Raw genomic sequence first — 15,773 nt, 5'->3', positions numbered from 1 at the left:
AGCCATTAAACTTTTGGGTAGAATATAGACGAAAGAGAAAACAAAACCGTAGATAATAGCTTTTAAAAATGAGATAGCGGGCCGTTACCAAAAAGGTATTTAACCCTTATCTTTTTAATATAAGCCAAATGAGTTTTTCATAAAGGCTTGATCTTCTTGCAATAAGTTTCAATTGATTCTTTGGCTTCTTATGATAAATTCGTAGGTTTTTGCCTACTAAGTTGAACAAAGAAACGTGGAGACTAAAGAAGCAAACTCGTGTTTCTATAAGGATGCTGATCGAGACCAACAAACAGCAAGAGATGGCTCAAGAAATCTTCTTGGTCTATTAATGTCTTCTTACAAGAATCAGGATGGTGAAGAAGAAGTGTTGGGGGTTGAGGAAATCATAGATGAATGCAAGACCTTCTACTTTGCAGGGAAGGAAACAACTGCGCGCTAACCTTCTAACTTGGGCACTTCTGCTTTTAGCATTGCATCAGGAATGGCAAACCAGGGCCCGGGAAGAAGTGAATCGCATCTTCGGTGACACGAGCATCTTGTTGCAAAGAAATTAAACGAACTTAAAATAGTAAGCTCAAATTTTTGCCCATCTCTCAACTTTTAAAGCACAAATACAGTTTATATATAAATTGGGTTGGAATAAATTCTTTTAACTCACTCTATTAAGTTAGCATATGTTCTTAGAGCATGTGATTGTCACATGCATTTTGAATCAAACGCTCTATTAATCGTGCTTAAAATACATGTGAGAATCACATGCTTTAAGAACAAATATCAGTTTAAGAGTGAAATAATTAGTGAAATCCAATTACAATGAATAGTAACGACTCACGTTGCCATTTGTCTTTCAATATATAGGGTTTTGAATTTCATTGATTCTGTTAAACTACCAATTATCCCAAAAGCTTAAGCTGATAGGAAGATGTAAATTTAATCACTTAATCAATACTTTAACACTCTCCCTCACATGTGGGCTCAAACTCCCTTTTAATAAGTGAGGCCCAACACGTGGAATATTTAATTTAAATGGGGGGTGATTTGACGGAGTCAAGGTTTGATCCCATGATCTTTGGCTCTGATACCATGTTAGAAATGGGTTTTAGGCCTAACTCAACCCAAAAGATAGCTCAAGAGTTGAGGTTTCCCCTCACCTTATAAATGGACAATCTCCTTAATACCCAGGCAATGTGGGACTTCCAACACGCCCCCTCACGTGTGGCGGGAGGACATCCAAGTCAACACGTGCGACAATGGGTGACGGTGGGCCACAACCAATTAATTGGGTTAGGCTCTGATACCATGTTAAACTACCAATTATCCCAAAAGCTTAAACTGATAGGAAGATGTAAATTTAATCACTTAATCAATACTTTAACACTCTCCCTCACGTGTGGGCTCAAACTCCCTTTTAATAAGTGAGGTCCAACACGTGGAATATTTAATTTAAATGGGGGGTGATTTGACGGAGTCAAGGTTCGATCCCATATTTTATATATATTGAAATATATATATATAAAATACGAAAATATGAAAGAAAAAGAAAAGAGAGAGCAGAAGCAAAGAGACACGTGTGGGCTACATCTTATATATTCACTGTATCAAACAATATTATATAATTCTCTATTTAGAGAGACAATGAGTAACGATCAAGAAACTCTAAAGTAGACCTAAACTAATTAAGGAAGAGAATTAACCTTACAAGGAAATATAATAACCGAGAATAACAATATTATAACATAAAGAGAAATAACTTGTTAAGGAAAATATTAATAAACCTAATTTAGAAAATATAAAATATTCCAACATCCCCCCTCAAACTCAAGATATAAGATTGAGTTTAGAAAATAGAAGAAATTAAAGGCATCCAAAGTTTGGATCAAGGCAAAGCCGGAGGAATACCGGAGAACAGAGACAAGCCGCTAAAAGAATCTGGTAAAGGGCCAAGCCACAACTGACAATGAGGCCGGAGAACGAAAACTAGCCGCTAAAATTCCCGTGAAGGGCCAAAACCGCATTGTGTCAAGATTCGCCAATGAATAAAGCCGTGGATCACAACAAAATTAAGAGATCATCAGAAGAGAATGCTAGAAAACACCATAGAAACGTCATAAGACTTTTATTGAAAGCCACAGTAACAGAAACGTGGCTCTGATACCAAGTTAGAAATGGGTCTTAGGCCTAACTCAACCCAAAAGCTAGCTCAAGAGTTGAGGTTTCCCCTCACCTTATAAATTGACAATCTCCTTAATAGATTCAATGAGAATTTTGCCCTCAAATAGGATGGACAAAGACATGCAGAGAATCAGTACAAATAAAGTGAAGAATAGGAATAGTAACATGCATGATCCATTTCCCAAAAGAACCAAAAATGTATAATTGATTAAAGGAAAATGTTCGCAAGTACTATAACTTTAATCACAATCCCCTTACAAACTAATATGATAATACATGTGGCATTTACTAGAAATTGACGTAATCAACGTTACATGAACTGATACATCGGTTTATAGGGGAGATATAAATAAAAGCTGTAGTACCCCTAAAAACAATATCAATAAAAAGATCGAGTAAATAGATATTTGTGGATTAAGTTTAATTTTAGGAGTAATTATTAATGTGAGATATCTTTTTATGAAGCATTTCCTATTCATTCACATGCTGATATTGCTTAGGATTTTGAACAGGTGAGCATGATACTCAATGAAACATCTCGGCTGTATCCTCCGATTATGACGTTTCTGAGGCAAACGTGTAGGAATGTGAAGCTAGGGAGCCTCGACGTTCCTGCTGGCACACAACTCTATTTGCCCTTGATTGCTGTCCATCATGACACTGAGATATGGGGGGAAGATGCTAATGACTTCAACCCATTGAGATTTATGGAGCGTCGAAAGCATTTAGCCACTTTTCTCCCTTTTGGGTTGGGTCCTAGAGTCTGTGTAGCTCAAAATTTAGCCATGGTTGAGGCCAAAATCGTCTTAGCCATGATCATTCGACGGTTCTCCTTTGTTGTATCTCCAACCTATGTTCATGCCCCAGTGTTGTTTGCAACCTGGCAGCCTCAATATGGTGCACAAATACTCTTCAGTAGGATTTCAAGCTGAAAACTTGAAGACTCTTAAGAAATGTTTAGTTTTACCATCTAGATGTATATATTATTCAAACCCAATAGCAAGATTTCAAGTTGAACATTTGAAAATTGAAGACATGGTTGTGTTCAGTGAAACAATGAGATATGATGGTACTGAGTTTGATGTAAACAACAATGACGGAACTAGTCACCGAGAGGTCAAAGTATGAATGGCTTAGTGGCTAGAGGTCATCCAAATAAGCTCGTGCCAGAGCTCACGTCGTCCCTGGTAATTTTCATTATCAATTCACTATTAATTTTTCTTAATAATAATTAATTCAATGATAAATTAATAATGTAACGTCATCCTAATAAGATAATGACTTTTTTTTTTTTTGTAATTGACTTGTTATTTAGCATTAGCCATTTTCATTTCAACTATATATTCGGCGGCCTTTCCTTTTCTGACTTTGAAGTTCTATGTATCAAAAGTCGTCTCTATTCAAAAAAAGATTAAGATTACTCCTCTAGAAGACTAGAACTAGCAGAGTGGGCAATGCATTATTTTACAATAAACCTTATCGACGCCTTGTATCTCATCACTCAGCAAAAATCTCTCTTTCTTTCTCTGTTTCTCTAAGAGTTCATCATGCATCTTCTTCTTCTTTTTCTTTTTGCGATTTTGCTCGTCTTCCTTTTGAAATTCGTATACTCAATCATATGGGTTCCGTGGAGGTTGGAGAACCACTTTCGAAAGCAAGGCATACGAGGCCCTGGCTACCGTCCGATCTTCGGGAACTCAGCTGAGATCCGACGCATCTACGCTGAGGCTCAAACGAAGCCAATCCAGTTTGAGTCCCACGATATCCTTCACCGTGCGGCTCCTTTCTACTACAGGTGGTCAGGCATGTACGGGAAGACCTTCCTGTACTGGTTCGGATCAAAGCCGAGGCTGGCAATATCTGACCCGGACATGATTAAGGAAGTCCTTCTGAACACTTCTGGGTGCTTTGGGAAGGTCCGGCAGAACCCCTTGGCTCGGCTGCTCTTTGCGCAGGGACTTGTTGGGCTTACGGGCGAGAAATGGGCTGTCCATAGAAGGATCATAAACCAGGCCTTCAACATGGAGCGGGTTAAGGTGACCACTTTTTCGCTCTCTCATCGGGTCTTGGATTAATAAATGTGGACGTGGGCATTTGAATAGTTGAAATTTTATGAGATTGTGCAACAAGTTTGATAAAAATTTGGCATTAGGCATGTGACCAAACTTCCCTCCTGCTTTTATATATATTCTACAGTGTTGGGTACCAGAAATTGTGGCCAGTACTGCAAAGATGCTCAACCAGTGGGAGCAAAATAGTGGAGGGAGAGAGGAGTTTGAGATGGATGTGCACAAAGAGCTTCATGATCTCTCAGCAGAGATCATAGCAAGAACAGCTTTTGGAAGCAGTTTTGAAGAGGGGAAGCCCATTTTCAACTTACAAGAGCAACAAGTGCATCTTTTCTCCAAGGCAGTCAGAAGTGTATACATTCCTGGGTTCAGGTGACATACTCTAACTGGAGAATCTGTGCTATTGGTGTAACTTGTCCCTTTAACTAAATTGTCTTAGACTCTAAATGCATATAACTTGCCCCCTTAACTAGATCCAAGCTAGAACCTTGCCCTTTAGAAGAAAAATGAAACTTATGATGATATTTACAGGTGCTTATTTTTTCTGTCATGTGGCAAGAACAATATTAATGAGAATTTCATACTAGCATTGGCTATTCCTTTATCTTGGTTAACCATTTTTGAATTGACAGGAAAAGGGTTGATTGAAACCTTGTTTTGCTTATAAAGGCTTTATCTTGTTATAGATCCAGTGATGAGTTTCAATTAAGTCTTTGGCTTCTTATAAATGCATAGGTTTTTGCCTACTAAGATGAACAGAGAAAGATGGAGACTAGATAAGCAAACTCGTGACTCTATAAGGATGCTGATTGAGACCAACAAAAAAGCAAGAGATGGTTCAAGAAATCTTCTTGGTCTATTAATGTCTTCTTATAAGAATCAGGATGGTGAAGAAGAAACATTAGGGGTTGAAGAAATCATAGATGAATGCAAGACCTTCTACTTTGCAGGAAAGGAAACAACTGCTAACCTGCTAACTTGGGCACTTCTTCTCTTAGCACTGCATCAGGAATGGCAAAGCAGGGCAAGGGAAGAAGTAGTTCGCGTCTTCCACGACAACAAGGCTCTAGTTGCAGAGAAATTAAATGAACTTAAAATTGTAAGTTCAAATTCTTACCAACTTGTCAACTTTTCGGACACCATAGGAAAGAGTGCAAGCTTACTTTTATGGAATTCAATTACATTTGTGTCAGAATCAGTGAGAAATTTCTATGGTTCTTGTAGGGAAAATCTACTGGTTAGTGCATTATATTTCCATTTTAAACAAAGACTTTAGAGTGAAACAATTAGCGGATTCTAATTATAATGACTGCTGACACTAGAAAAACTGAGATTAAGAGAGTGAATGGTTTGGCCAACTTACCAAACCGTATGCTTTGATAACTCTCTGTGTGAGTTGCATCTGCAACTTCTGCAGCTGCTATGTGAGCTGCTGCTGCACCTTGGTTTGCAGTCATATTGTCATTTGTCTCTCAGTAGAGCCTTGCGCATAGGGTGTTGAAAACTTCAGTGATTCAATGAGAATTGAGCCCTCAAATAGGATGGACAAAGAAAGAAGAGTACCAATAAAATAAAGAAAATAAATGGCAATACTAAAAGGAACAAAAGGATATGTGATTATTGATAAGAAAGTAAATGCATTGGCTTATTGACATTGTTGTGGATATTTGTGGATTAGGGTTTATTTCAGGAGTTTAGATAGGTTATGACTGAGTTTTTTAAATTTGAGTATTGTTTTTTAATAGACTCTTATACAACTTGATAATAAGGTAGTTAAAATCAACTTTTGGATCAATACTTGTAAAAATAAAAAAGGTAAGGGTTGAATTTTATTGTTTCATTATTGCAAACTCCAGTTGTATGGTGCTCGTATAACAATCGTTTGGTTTACTATCTCTTTACAGAGTATTTCTTGCCCATTCACTTATACTTGTTGCTTGGTGTTTTGTAACAGGTGAGCATGATAATTAATGAAACAGCTCGACTCTATCCTCCGGCTGTGATGTTAATGAGGCAGACGTGTAAGAAGGTGAAGTTAGGGGAGCTCGATGTTCCTGCTGACACACAACTCTATTTGGCCTTGACTGCTGTTCATCATGACACTGAGATATGGGGGGAAGATGCGGATAAGTTCAACCCATTGAGATTCATGGAGCCTAGAAAGCATTTGGCTTCCTTCCTCCCATTTGGGTTGGGTCCCACAATCTGTGTAGGTCAAAATTTAGCAGTGGTTGAGGCCAAAATCGTCTTAGCAATGATCATTCGGCATTTCTCCTTTGTGGTATCTCCAACCTATGTTCATGCCCCAATGTTGCTTGCAACCCTGCAGCCTCAATATGGTGCACAAATTCTCCTTAGGAGGATTTCAAGTTGAATCCTGTCAAACATCTGGACACGCTTATAGAAATGTTTTCTTTTACCCTTTCCCTTTGCATTAAAATTAAAAATAATAATAATAAAGTAATGCTATGCACATTCAGTTTCTCTAAAAATAGAAAGAAAGAGAGTGAAATATGAAGAAGGGAATTATGTATTTTCAAAATAAGTTAAACTTTTCCGATAAACTTATCATTCAACTACAATGGTTAACCTTGTTTATAGTCGACTGAAGCTAATAAGAAAAATACAATAAGCATTAAACAAGAAAATAATTGTAATTTATTTATAACGATCAAAGGAATATTGTCATTATATTCTTCTAATGTTCCGTGAATATTACAATAATATTATATATTAAAAAATTATACATGATTTAGTAATGTTAGAAATTATATTCTATTTTACTATTATCAAATTTTATTGTTGTGACAGCGCTAATCAGCCATTAAAAGTTGCATCGACCCATTGAAATAAATTAATTGATAGCCATTGTAAAAATTCTAAAACATGACACGTAACATGAAAGGAACTCGCCCAAGACTGGCGTATTTCTTTGACTATTGCTTCTATCATCTCCATTATTCTTTCCTCCTCTTATTGGGAAGCTCGGAATATCAACCGAAGTACAAACTTCTGTGCCCATTATGCGGCAAATTGGGCCGCAACCAGACTTTTCTCTGGCTGCATTTCCAACTCTTTCTCATCTAATTTTTCTATCTCTATCTGTAGTAGGAATTAGGAAAGACCATGCCCCAATCTTTTCTTTTTCTTTTTTTTTTTCTTTTTTCTTGTAGCCTGAGTTTAGGGGTGTTCACGAGCGAACTCGGGATCGGCTTGTATAAGCTCGAATCGTGCTCAACTCGATTATTAAATGAGACGCTTTATGAATACAAATCCTGGCTCGAATATTAAACGAAGTAAGCTCGACTCGAGTCAGTTAGGCTTGTGAGCGTGCTCATATAAAGTTTAACTCGTATATTTTTTTATTAAGTAACTAACAATATATAGTCAAAATTACTCAATAATAACAAATATACTATATATATATATATATATAATAACAAAAAATTGGTGAGCGAGAGTGAGAGAGTGGAAAATGAGAGTTTGGGTAGAAGATGTGTTGTGACTAGTGAGGGAGATTGAGAGAGAGACGTTGAAAAAATACTTTTTTGCAGTGGGCGTTGTCCCACCGTAGTCTGAATACAACATGTTATCACATTGTTAAGAAAACATCAATCCTCAAGTTTGCTTATCTATAAAATGATGCATATCCTATGTTTTCGAAATCAAGTGTCTTGCTGTATTGACTAAGGCTCCGTACTCGGCTAACCAGACTAAGCAAATGCTCATATGCAATCTGACTTCTTGAGTTGTTGAAGAATACTTGAAGTTTATATATATATATATAGAAGAACTAGTTCGTGAGCTAGCACGGCTCGACTTATTATGGGCTCGAGCAAAATTTAAACGAGTCAAGCCCAAACAATGGAAGTTCGCTCAGGCTTGACTCGTTTACACCACTGCTCAAGTTATTATTAAAAAAAAAAAAAAAAAAAAAAAAAAAAAAAAAACAGACACGTAACATGAAAGACCACAGTATCTTGTCACTAGTTGTGACATTGATCTTGGTTGCTAAATTTGTAGTTTGCAATTTCTGAAAGGTGAGAAATTGGTGGTAAAATTAACGATTTGACTGTTATAATTGTTGCTAAAGAAGTAGAAAATTGAGCCTTATACTTGTACATTCACTGGCTTTTCAATCCATCTGGTGATTGTGAAGCAAAAAATTCCATTTGCGCCACATTACAAAAAAAAAAAAAAAAAAAAAAAAATGAGAATGCCCAATTTGTAAGGTCTCCTATAGTCTTTCTCCTCTATACCATGCCTTATTCCCATTTGGATAGTTTAACATAAATAGAAATATTGCTTGGAAGCTGTATTGAGATGTTTGACTGATTAGAGGGAGGAAAGTCGTTTGGTAATTAATACAAAAAATTAGAGGAACAAAAAGTCGATATGAAACATAAGTTGAATAACATGCAAAACAGATGGTTAGTAGCGCAAGAAGAGTATGTGAATTTAGTAGATCCGCGTATATAATTAGTGACTAGAAGTCTAAGCAAACAATGTTCTTCACTTTAAAAATCAAATTGAGAACTAAGGAAGAAAAACAGAGAATTACATAATATATAGTACCAGAGAAAGATACATTTACAGATTTGGATAGCATATGAGAAATTATAATGATAGTCCAATTCCCATTTATGCTAATCATAAGTAGAACAAGTCTTACTTAGCACTACAAATAAGACTTGCATTCCATTATATTATAAGAGTAGCTAATATGAAATCTCAGCAAGCACACCTTGGAATTTTTAATTATTTCAAATTACCAATACAATAGTCATTATCTTTTTCTCTTTTTTCTTTTTTTTTTCCCCTCTTTTTAACTAGAGAGAGAAAAAAAGAAATTATAATCCTTTAGTAATTTTGAGCGTCATATAATAATGGCCAAAAGAGGGGGAGGAGGAGAATCAATACATAGTTGGCGTCTTAAATGCAATGTGCATTAAGATTAAAGGATCTCCAACTTGACTCTTGGAGGTACTTTTGACTCAAGCTGCCGCCTAGCACGATGCCTTCTAGTTTGTTCCAGCTCTTGATCTTCCTTAATTTCAATTGTTGATATTGAATGCCACTGGCATTGGTATTGAGGATCAATTATGATTTTTTTAAGTATCGTAGCATTATCAATGAAGTACATGGCAAGTCCAAAATCACTACTACCACAATAATATCCACCTATTTCCACCACTTTGAGATGATAATGCGGGCATTTGACAGCTTTTATCACTCTTCTCTACTTATTTAGAGGGCTAGTCCACATTATCTGCAAAGATTTAAAAAAGAATAATAAGAAAAAGGTGATGATTATCCTATGTTTGCTAAACACGAGAATATTAAAGAACATGCACCACAAAGCCTGAGCCTTTGGAGGAAAAAGCATCACCACAAACTAATTGATAACAAGAGAAACTCAACTCAAAAAGTTCCCTAAACATCACTCTAATGCCAATCAAGATCCAACAAGGTCAGCTAACCAATAGTAACTCTTTTTTAACCAACCAAATAACAACTCATCTCTTTTCCTTTCTTCCTTTCTTCCCTTTAACCTCCAAGGTCAATTTTGACAAAATGGGCCATCTACTGGAATTGCATTATACCCAAAATCATTAGCCTCTGTTCCCATATTAGTTTTCTAAATCCCGTCACTTACTATCACTTCTGCTAATAAGTGCAACAATAGCACTGTTTCCTCCATTTGATGAAGTTTTTTTTTTTTTTCCTCTTTCCAGCAAGCCTAAAATGAAAATGTTCATTCAAATCCCCAAACCAAATAGACTTGCTGCACTCGTATGTAAATGCTGTGACAGATTGTTCAACCAATTTCATAGGCACAACTGTAGGATGCTGATCCATCGTTCTAAAAAAGAAATCCACCTGAACCACATAGCTTAATGCAAATTAAGAAAGAATTTATGCAAGGCAACTACTCAAGCAACTAGAAGGGCAATTTCCAATGTGTTACAAATCATAGGGAATTATGATTCAAATATCAAGACGACATTTTTTTCCTAACTGAATCTATTTTAATGAGGAATAGATGAAGCATATAACAAACCAACTGAAACATCATCCCATTCTGATTTCCAATTAAGAAACAAATTTTGCAGTAAACACTTCAACTCTACCATTACATAATATGTACATCTATAAGTTGTAAAAGACAAACTTTATCGTGAATCATCTCATATTTGATCCATATAAAGACTCAAATTGTAGGTATGAGGACGCATTCCCAATTAAAACGACAGCGTAAACTTTTTAACCATACTCTCTCTCTCTCTCTCTCTCTCTCTCTCTATATATATATATATATATATATGAATTAGCTATTACTAGAAAGACACGCACCTTGAACACAAATATTTGCAAGTAAGGGCATGCCTCTACCAAGGGAGTGAAAAGGAGGAGACTTTCATCATCCTAATACCAATTTCTTAAGATTCTTTAATCCAGTAAACAATCGAAGCTTTATTTTATCCTGAAAAAAACCATAAACGAGGGTAAATTGCATGACAGCATAGTAAATGGAAAGAAAGAACAAACACAGCATCATTGTACACACTAACCTGCACATTATCTTTGCTCAATGCAAGAATCTGTAGCTGAGAAAAACATGATGAAAGCTGGCGAAGCATTGAGTTAGAATACATTGTCTCGGAAATAGATACATCAACAAGGAGTGGAGCATTATTAACAAGCAACCTTGTCCTTGGTCCCACATACTTAAAAGAAACAAGGTTTGTGTCACAGATCTTTATGGATTTTAATGGGGTACAGAAGTATACCCCTAAGTTTTTCAAAGGGAGAGATGAGCCGACAACACTTAATTTTTCCAAATGGTTTGATTGATGCACAAATAACCGTTCAAGATTGGGGCAATTCGCCAAAAAGTAGTCAACAACTTCCCAGGAAACATTAACCTGCCTCAAAGTGAGATCTTTGAGAGACTTGAAGCACCCTCGACGTAAAAGTAGTTGACATGGAGAAGTATAACTTGTTGAATGCTGATGATCACATGATCAAAATCCAGACAAGTGAATCTCAACCCTTTGAACTCGCTTTTACATTGCAAACATAATCCACCTATTAATATCTCGCGCATAACCTTTATCCAAATCAAACCAAACCCGGAACTCATCTATTGTTGGGCCTCTATGCTGTTCCAAAACACGATTCACCCAGTTGACGTATCTCGGCCTTTCGATTTCAGTTAACTCAAGACTATTTAATTTTATTGAGCGGGTTCGGCCACCTCCTATGGGGTGGTTCGGCCACCCAAAGTCTGCTACTTTTTTCTTTTTTTTTTCCTTTTTTTTTTGGTTTTTGGTTTTTTTTTCTTCAAAATATTATTCTAATATGATGCAGCACCCAAAAACCCAAGTACCCTGTCACATAGCGCTCTGTCAAAAAACTAACAAAAGGCTATTTGATTCTAGTGCAAACTAGAGATACTGAAAAAGTATTTAATCTTGGTATTTATTTGTCATCTTGAATTTGGTATCGATAGAACAATGATTCCTAGATAAAAATAAAAAATCTAAGATTGAAAAGCACAACTTTTTATATACTTAAAAAAAAAAAAAAGTTAAGCTCTTAACGCAACTTGATTACGACTTCTATCATTGACCTCTTTGGGAGAAGACAATCCAGTCTTTTTTAGAGGCTAGGACTTTGTCGGCAAACAAATCAACAAAATTTGATTTTTTTTTTTTTTTTTTTTTTTTTTTGCATACAAAATTATCAAGAATACACCTTGTTCTTTGAGTCATTAATAAAAAAAAAAAAAAAGCGCTTAATCTGTTTTTGTTTTTATCAATTTGCCGAATGTGCTTTGAACGAATATTAAATAGATGATTTCATCCGATCTCAAAAAAAGTTTAAGAGTTGTTTTGGCTACTTCTACAGTAAAAATGGACACAAAAAAGTAACTCCATCCGACTAGATATTTTAGTTTTTAAAAAATGGTTAACTTCTATAGTTCTATAACGCTCAACAATTTTTTTTTAAGAAGTCGAACGGATTTATATATGAAACCCCTCAAGTATAAAGCTCAGCCGAGATAATATAAAAAATACATTGTAGAAATTCCTGAACATAATCCTCTCTGTTAATTGAGCAATGTACAAAAATGCATGCAAAATTTAATAAACAAATTAACTAAGCAATGAATTTTCATTATATTTTCTCAACGTGAAACTCAACCCTCACAATATGATGACGTGATAGTAAAAATCAGCTTTTAAATCGATAGACTTAGTAAAAAAAAAAAAAAAAATCAATGACTAATTTTTACAGCCACATCATTACAATTTTATGGCAATAGTATACTTTTTAGTCAAGCGTTTAACAAATTGACTTGAAATAACTATATGAGATGGAAAGACTATGTGTCCCTCCATATATAATATGACCTTTAAAATCAACATTCCACAAAAATCATTATTCACCACCTCAATTTGCATAAATTAATAGCATATACGAATATCGGACGCGAACGATTGTTATCCGCCTGCATTTTCACCCCTAACGCCGTATATATGAAAGAGTAATTCTATAAATAAATTACTCCCATCATTCTCCTCTCAATCCCACATATATAAGTCCCCACAACCACAAAAATCAATCTCCATTACATGCTAACAGGTACAATATCACCAATAGAAATAACCCACTTTGCAGCAAATTACAACTACCAGACCAAATTCAAGTTCCAAAGAGTAAAATCAGTTTCAGAGTATAGAATGTGTAGGATTACAACTACAAACTAAGGCTGACGAACAATCCACGGCAAGTTGGATTTTCTTGATGCAACTTTTGCATATTTGTGCCTACTGATGGTTGGTAAGAGCTTTCACGTGTCCAAATTGTTTGTAAATCCCACACACTCTCCATACTACTGTCCAAATTGTTTGTAAATCACACACTCTCTATACTACTGCCGCTGAAACTCATTTTACACTTTGGAACTTGAATTTGTTCTGTTCTATTCTGGTAGTTGTAGTTGTAATGCTACACATTCTATACTCTGAAACTGATTTTACTCTCTATACTACTGCTGCTGAAACTCATTTTACACTTTGGAACAAATTCCATTGTGTAAAATCAGTTTCAGCGACAGTAGTATAGAATGTGTAGCATTACAACTACAACTACAACTAGAACAGAACAAATTCAAGTTCCAAAGTGTAAAATGAGTTTCAGCGGCAGTAGAATAGAGAGTGTGTGTGATTTACAAACAATTTGGACAGTAGTATGGAGAGTGTGGGATTTACAAACAATTTGGACACGAGAAAGCTCTTACCAACCATCAGTAGTCAGTAGGCACAAATATGCAAAAGTTGCATCAAGAAAATCTAACCTGCCGTGGATTGTTCGTCAGCCTAGTTCCTCAACCTGTAATGTAAAAAGACGCTAAGAAACAGGGATGGAAAATCACAAGTAGAAACCCTAAACCCGATTCTCAATGTAAGGTCAATTACCTAGAGTCGGCACACATGAATGCCGTATCTGAAAGCGATTTGCTCGATTCCGTGGATCACACGATCATCTTGAGCAAGAATTCTCACGGTGATCCTCCTGCTCCTCTTCCTAGAGCCACCGATCTTTGTCCAGTAATTCAAAAGATCAGCGACGGACTGCATCTCGTTTAATTCGAATGACCTTCTCAGCGGCCTTCGTCAGCGGCTTCTTTGCATTTAAGAGCCTCATTTTTATTTCTTCTCAAGTGATCTCGCCTGCTTCGAAATCATCCTCAGCATTCTTGTTTACCTTTTTGAATAGGCTGTGGATGATTTCGAAGCAGGCGAGATCACTCCAGAAGAAATGAAAATGAGGCTGTTAAATGCAAAGAGGCCGCTGACGAAGGCTGAGAAGTTCATTCGATGCAGAGAAGTAGGCGATTCTGTAATGTGAGACTTCAAGCAGCAGCGGATTGGGTTTCAGCGCCAGTTCTCTCATCCTCCTATTTTCTCTCGCCTTCTTTCTTTTCCTCTTTCCCACACCCTCCAATTCCATTTCTCTTGCTTGTAGGGAATTCCATTTCGAATAATGGTACGAGAATGAATGGATCCTCTCAATTCCCCTTCCAATATATCTGTTAACTGTGATTTTTGGCCTCGGTTAGCGTGAGCATCCAGCACAGATAAATCTGTTAACCGTGAGTTTCTCCACGCGCAATTATGCCCACAAATACTCCCCTCTTCTTGAAAGGACACTAGTAGCCACAGCTTCTCTTAGCGTTAGGCGTGAGAGTATACAATCGAGTTTTTCATCAGGCAGCTCACTAATACAATCCTTACGGAAAAATTTGATCAAGAACCACAATCCAACAAAAGTGTCAGCCGAATTACGAAATCATTAGGATTTATAGCATATCATCATCAAAAAGACAAATCTTTTTTCGCACAAATTAAACTAGTCTTAAGAAAAAGATGGATGAATAGGTATAATAATAAATTAAAGACTCGATTTTTAGTCGAGATAAGATAAGAGGGACCGGACCGGATCTCACGAGAAAGAAAGAGAGGTCGTGGATTTCAAGACCTTAAGAATCGCTCTTAAGCTTATATGGGTCAAGGAAGATTGAGAAACAGAGCGACAGCACGAAAGCTCAAGGCGGCTATCCTCCGAAGCTTGAGGAGGGTGCACTGTTCAGAATGGGATCTATTTAGGATAAGGAATTCGAGGGGCTCAAATTAAGCATCTGGACCGTTGGATGTGAATCGCATAAGAGAGAATTTCACTACCTGGAGGCCGTGAGGTGAGAGAGCGATCGGAGCTGAGGCCGCGAGGTGAGGCCGTGAGGGTGTCGGAGGTGAGGGCGTGAGGCGTGAGCTGAGGCAGTGAGGTGAAGGTCAGAGAGAGGGGCTTCGTTGCAGTGTGACTGTGGGCGGCGCAAGAGAGCTTAGAGAGAAGAGAGGTAAGGCTTTTAGCCTTTAGGTTTAGAGGTGTTTAGAGTTTTAATAAAAAAAAAAAAATCAAACAGGTCAAACGTGTCAACTCGCGAATCCAGTGGATTGACACGATCAGATTATAAACCTGTCATAACCTATTTATGATCCGAATCCGTTAAAGTCCAACACTAACCTGAATTTCGTGTATCGGATTCGCGTGTCACGTGTTAAATTGTCAGCCTTAGATATGATCCAACGGTCCAGAACAATCTACTAATAAAATAATAATAATAAAATTATAAAAATCAAAATAAAATTAATAAAAAAGTTTAAAAAATTTGTAAATTTTTTGTGGTGTCTGGCCACCCCAGGTGATAGCTAGTCACCACCGTTTAAACTTTACGAATTTTTAAAGTTTTTTAGTACTTTTATTTTGATTTTTATAATTTTATTATTATTTTATTAGTAGATCATTTTGGACCCTTGGATCCGGATGCTTAATTTGGATCCGGCTCCATCTATTTAAGGGGGGAGTCGGCTTAGGTGCTACAGCAAACAACCAACCAACAGATGAGATTGAATAGCAAAAATAAATAAATAAATAACACAACCGGCTTTATATTCCTTTTTC

The 15,773-nt window shown here is 36.5% G+C and overlaps 1 protein-coding gene, 1 long non-coding RNA gene and 1 pseudogene across 2 annotated transcripts; 2 read left to right on the top strand and 1 right to left on the bottom strand.

The window, feature by feature from the left end:
- The first annotated feature begins 2,717 nt into the window (after positions 1–2,717).
- On the top strand, positions 2,718–3,107 carry LOC132185065 (cytochrome P450 734A1 pseudogene; annotated as a pseudogene).
- Positions 3,108–3,616: 509 nt separating this feature from the next.
- On the top strand, positions 3,617–6,663 carry LOC132184674 (cytochrome P450 734A1). The gene is made up of 4 exons (XM_059598393.2): positions 3,617–4,211; positions 4,372–4,616; positions 4,980–5,343; positions 6,199–6,663. The coding sequence occupies exons 1-4, from the start codon at positions 3,723–3,725 to the stop codon at positions 6,616–6,618; spliced, it is 1,518 nt and encodes a 505-aa protein (XP_059454376.2). The 5' UTR covers positions 3,617–3,722; the 3' UTR covers positions 6,619–6,663.
- A 2,122-nt stretch (positions 6,664–8,785) lies between these two features.
- Positions 8,786–11,539, bottom strand: LOC132184973 (uncharacterized). Its single transcript, XR_015912921.1, has 3 exons — positions 10,817–11,539; positions 10,599–10,728; positions 8,786–9,513 (listed from the first exon to the last, which is right to left on the bottom strand). It is a non-coding gene; the product is annotated as an uncharacterized LOC132184973 (long non-coding RNA).
- Positions 11,540–15,773: the final 4,234 nt, after the last annotated feature.

Source organism: Corylus avellana, chromosome 7, assembly GCF_965113065.1.
Source record: "Corylus avellana chromosome 7, dhCorAvel1.hap1.2, whole genome shotgun sequence".
NCBI lineage: Eukaryota > Viridiplantae > Streptophyta > Magnoliopsida > Fagales > Betulaceae > Corylus > Corylus avellana.
This window is presented reverse-complemented; position numbering and strand designations above follow the sequence as displayed.

Bases quoted from the DNA above. Each gene is read 5' to 3' on its own strand.
- LOC132184674 (XM_059598393.2), top strand. From the start codon at position 3,723: ATGCATCTTCTTCTTCTTTTTCTTTTTGCGATTTTGCTCGTCTTCCTT. The intron at 4,212-4,371 runs GTGACCACTTTT...TATATTCTACAG, and splicing joins TCAACATGGAGCGGGTTAAG to TGTTGGGTACCAGAAATTGT. The intron at 4,617-4,979 runs GTGACATACTCT...ATAAATGCATAG, and splicing joins GTATACATTCCTGGGTTCAG to GTTTTTGCCTACTAAGATGA.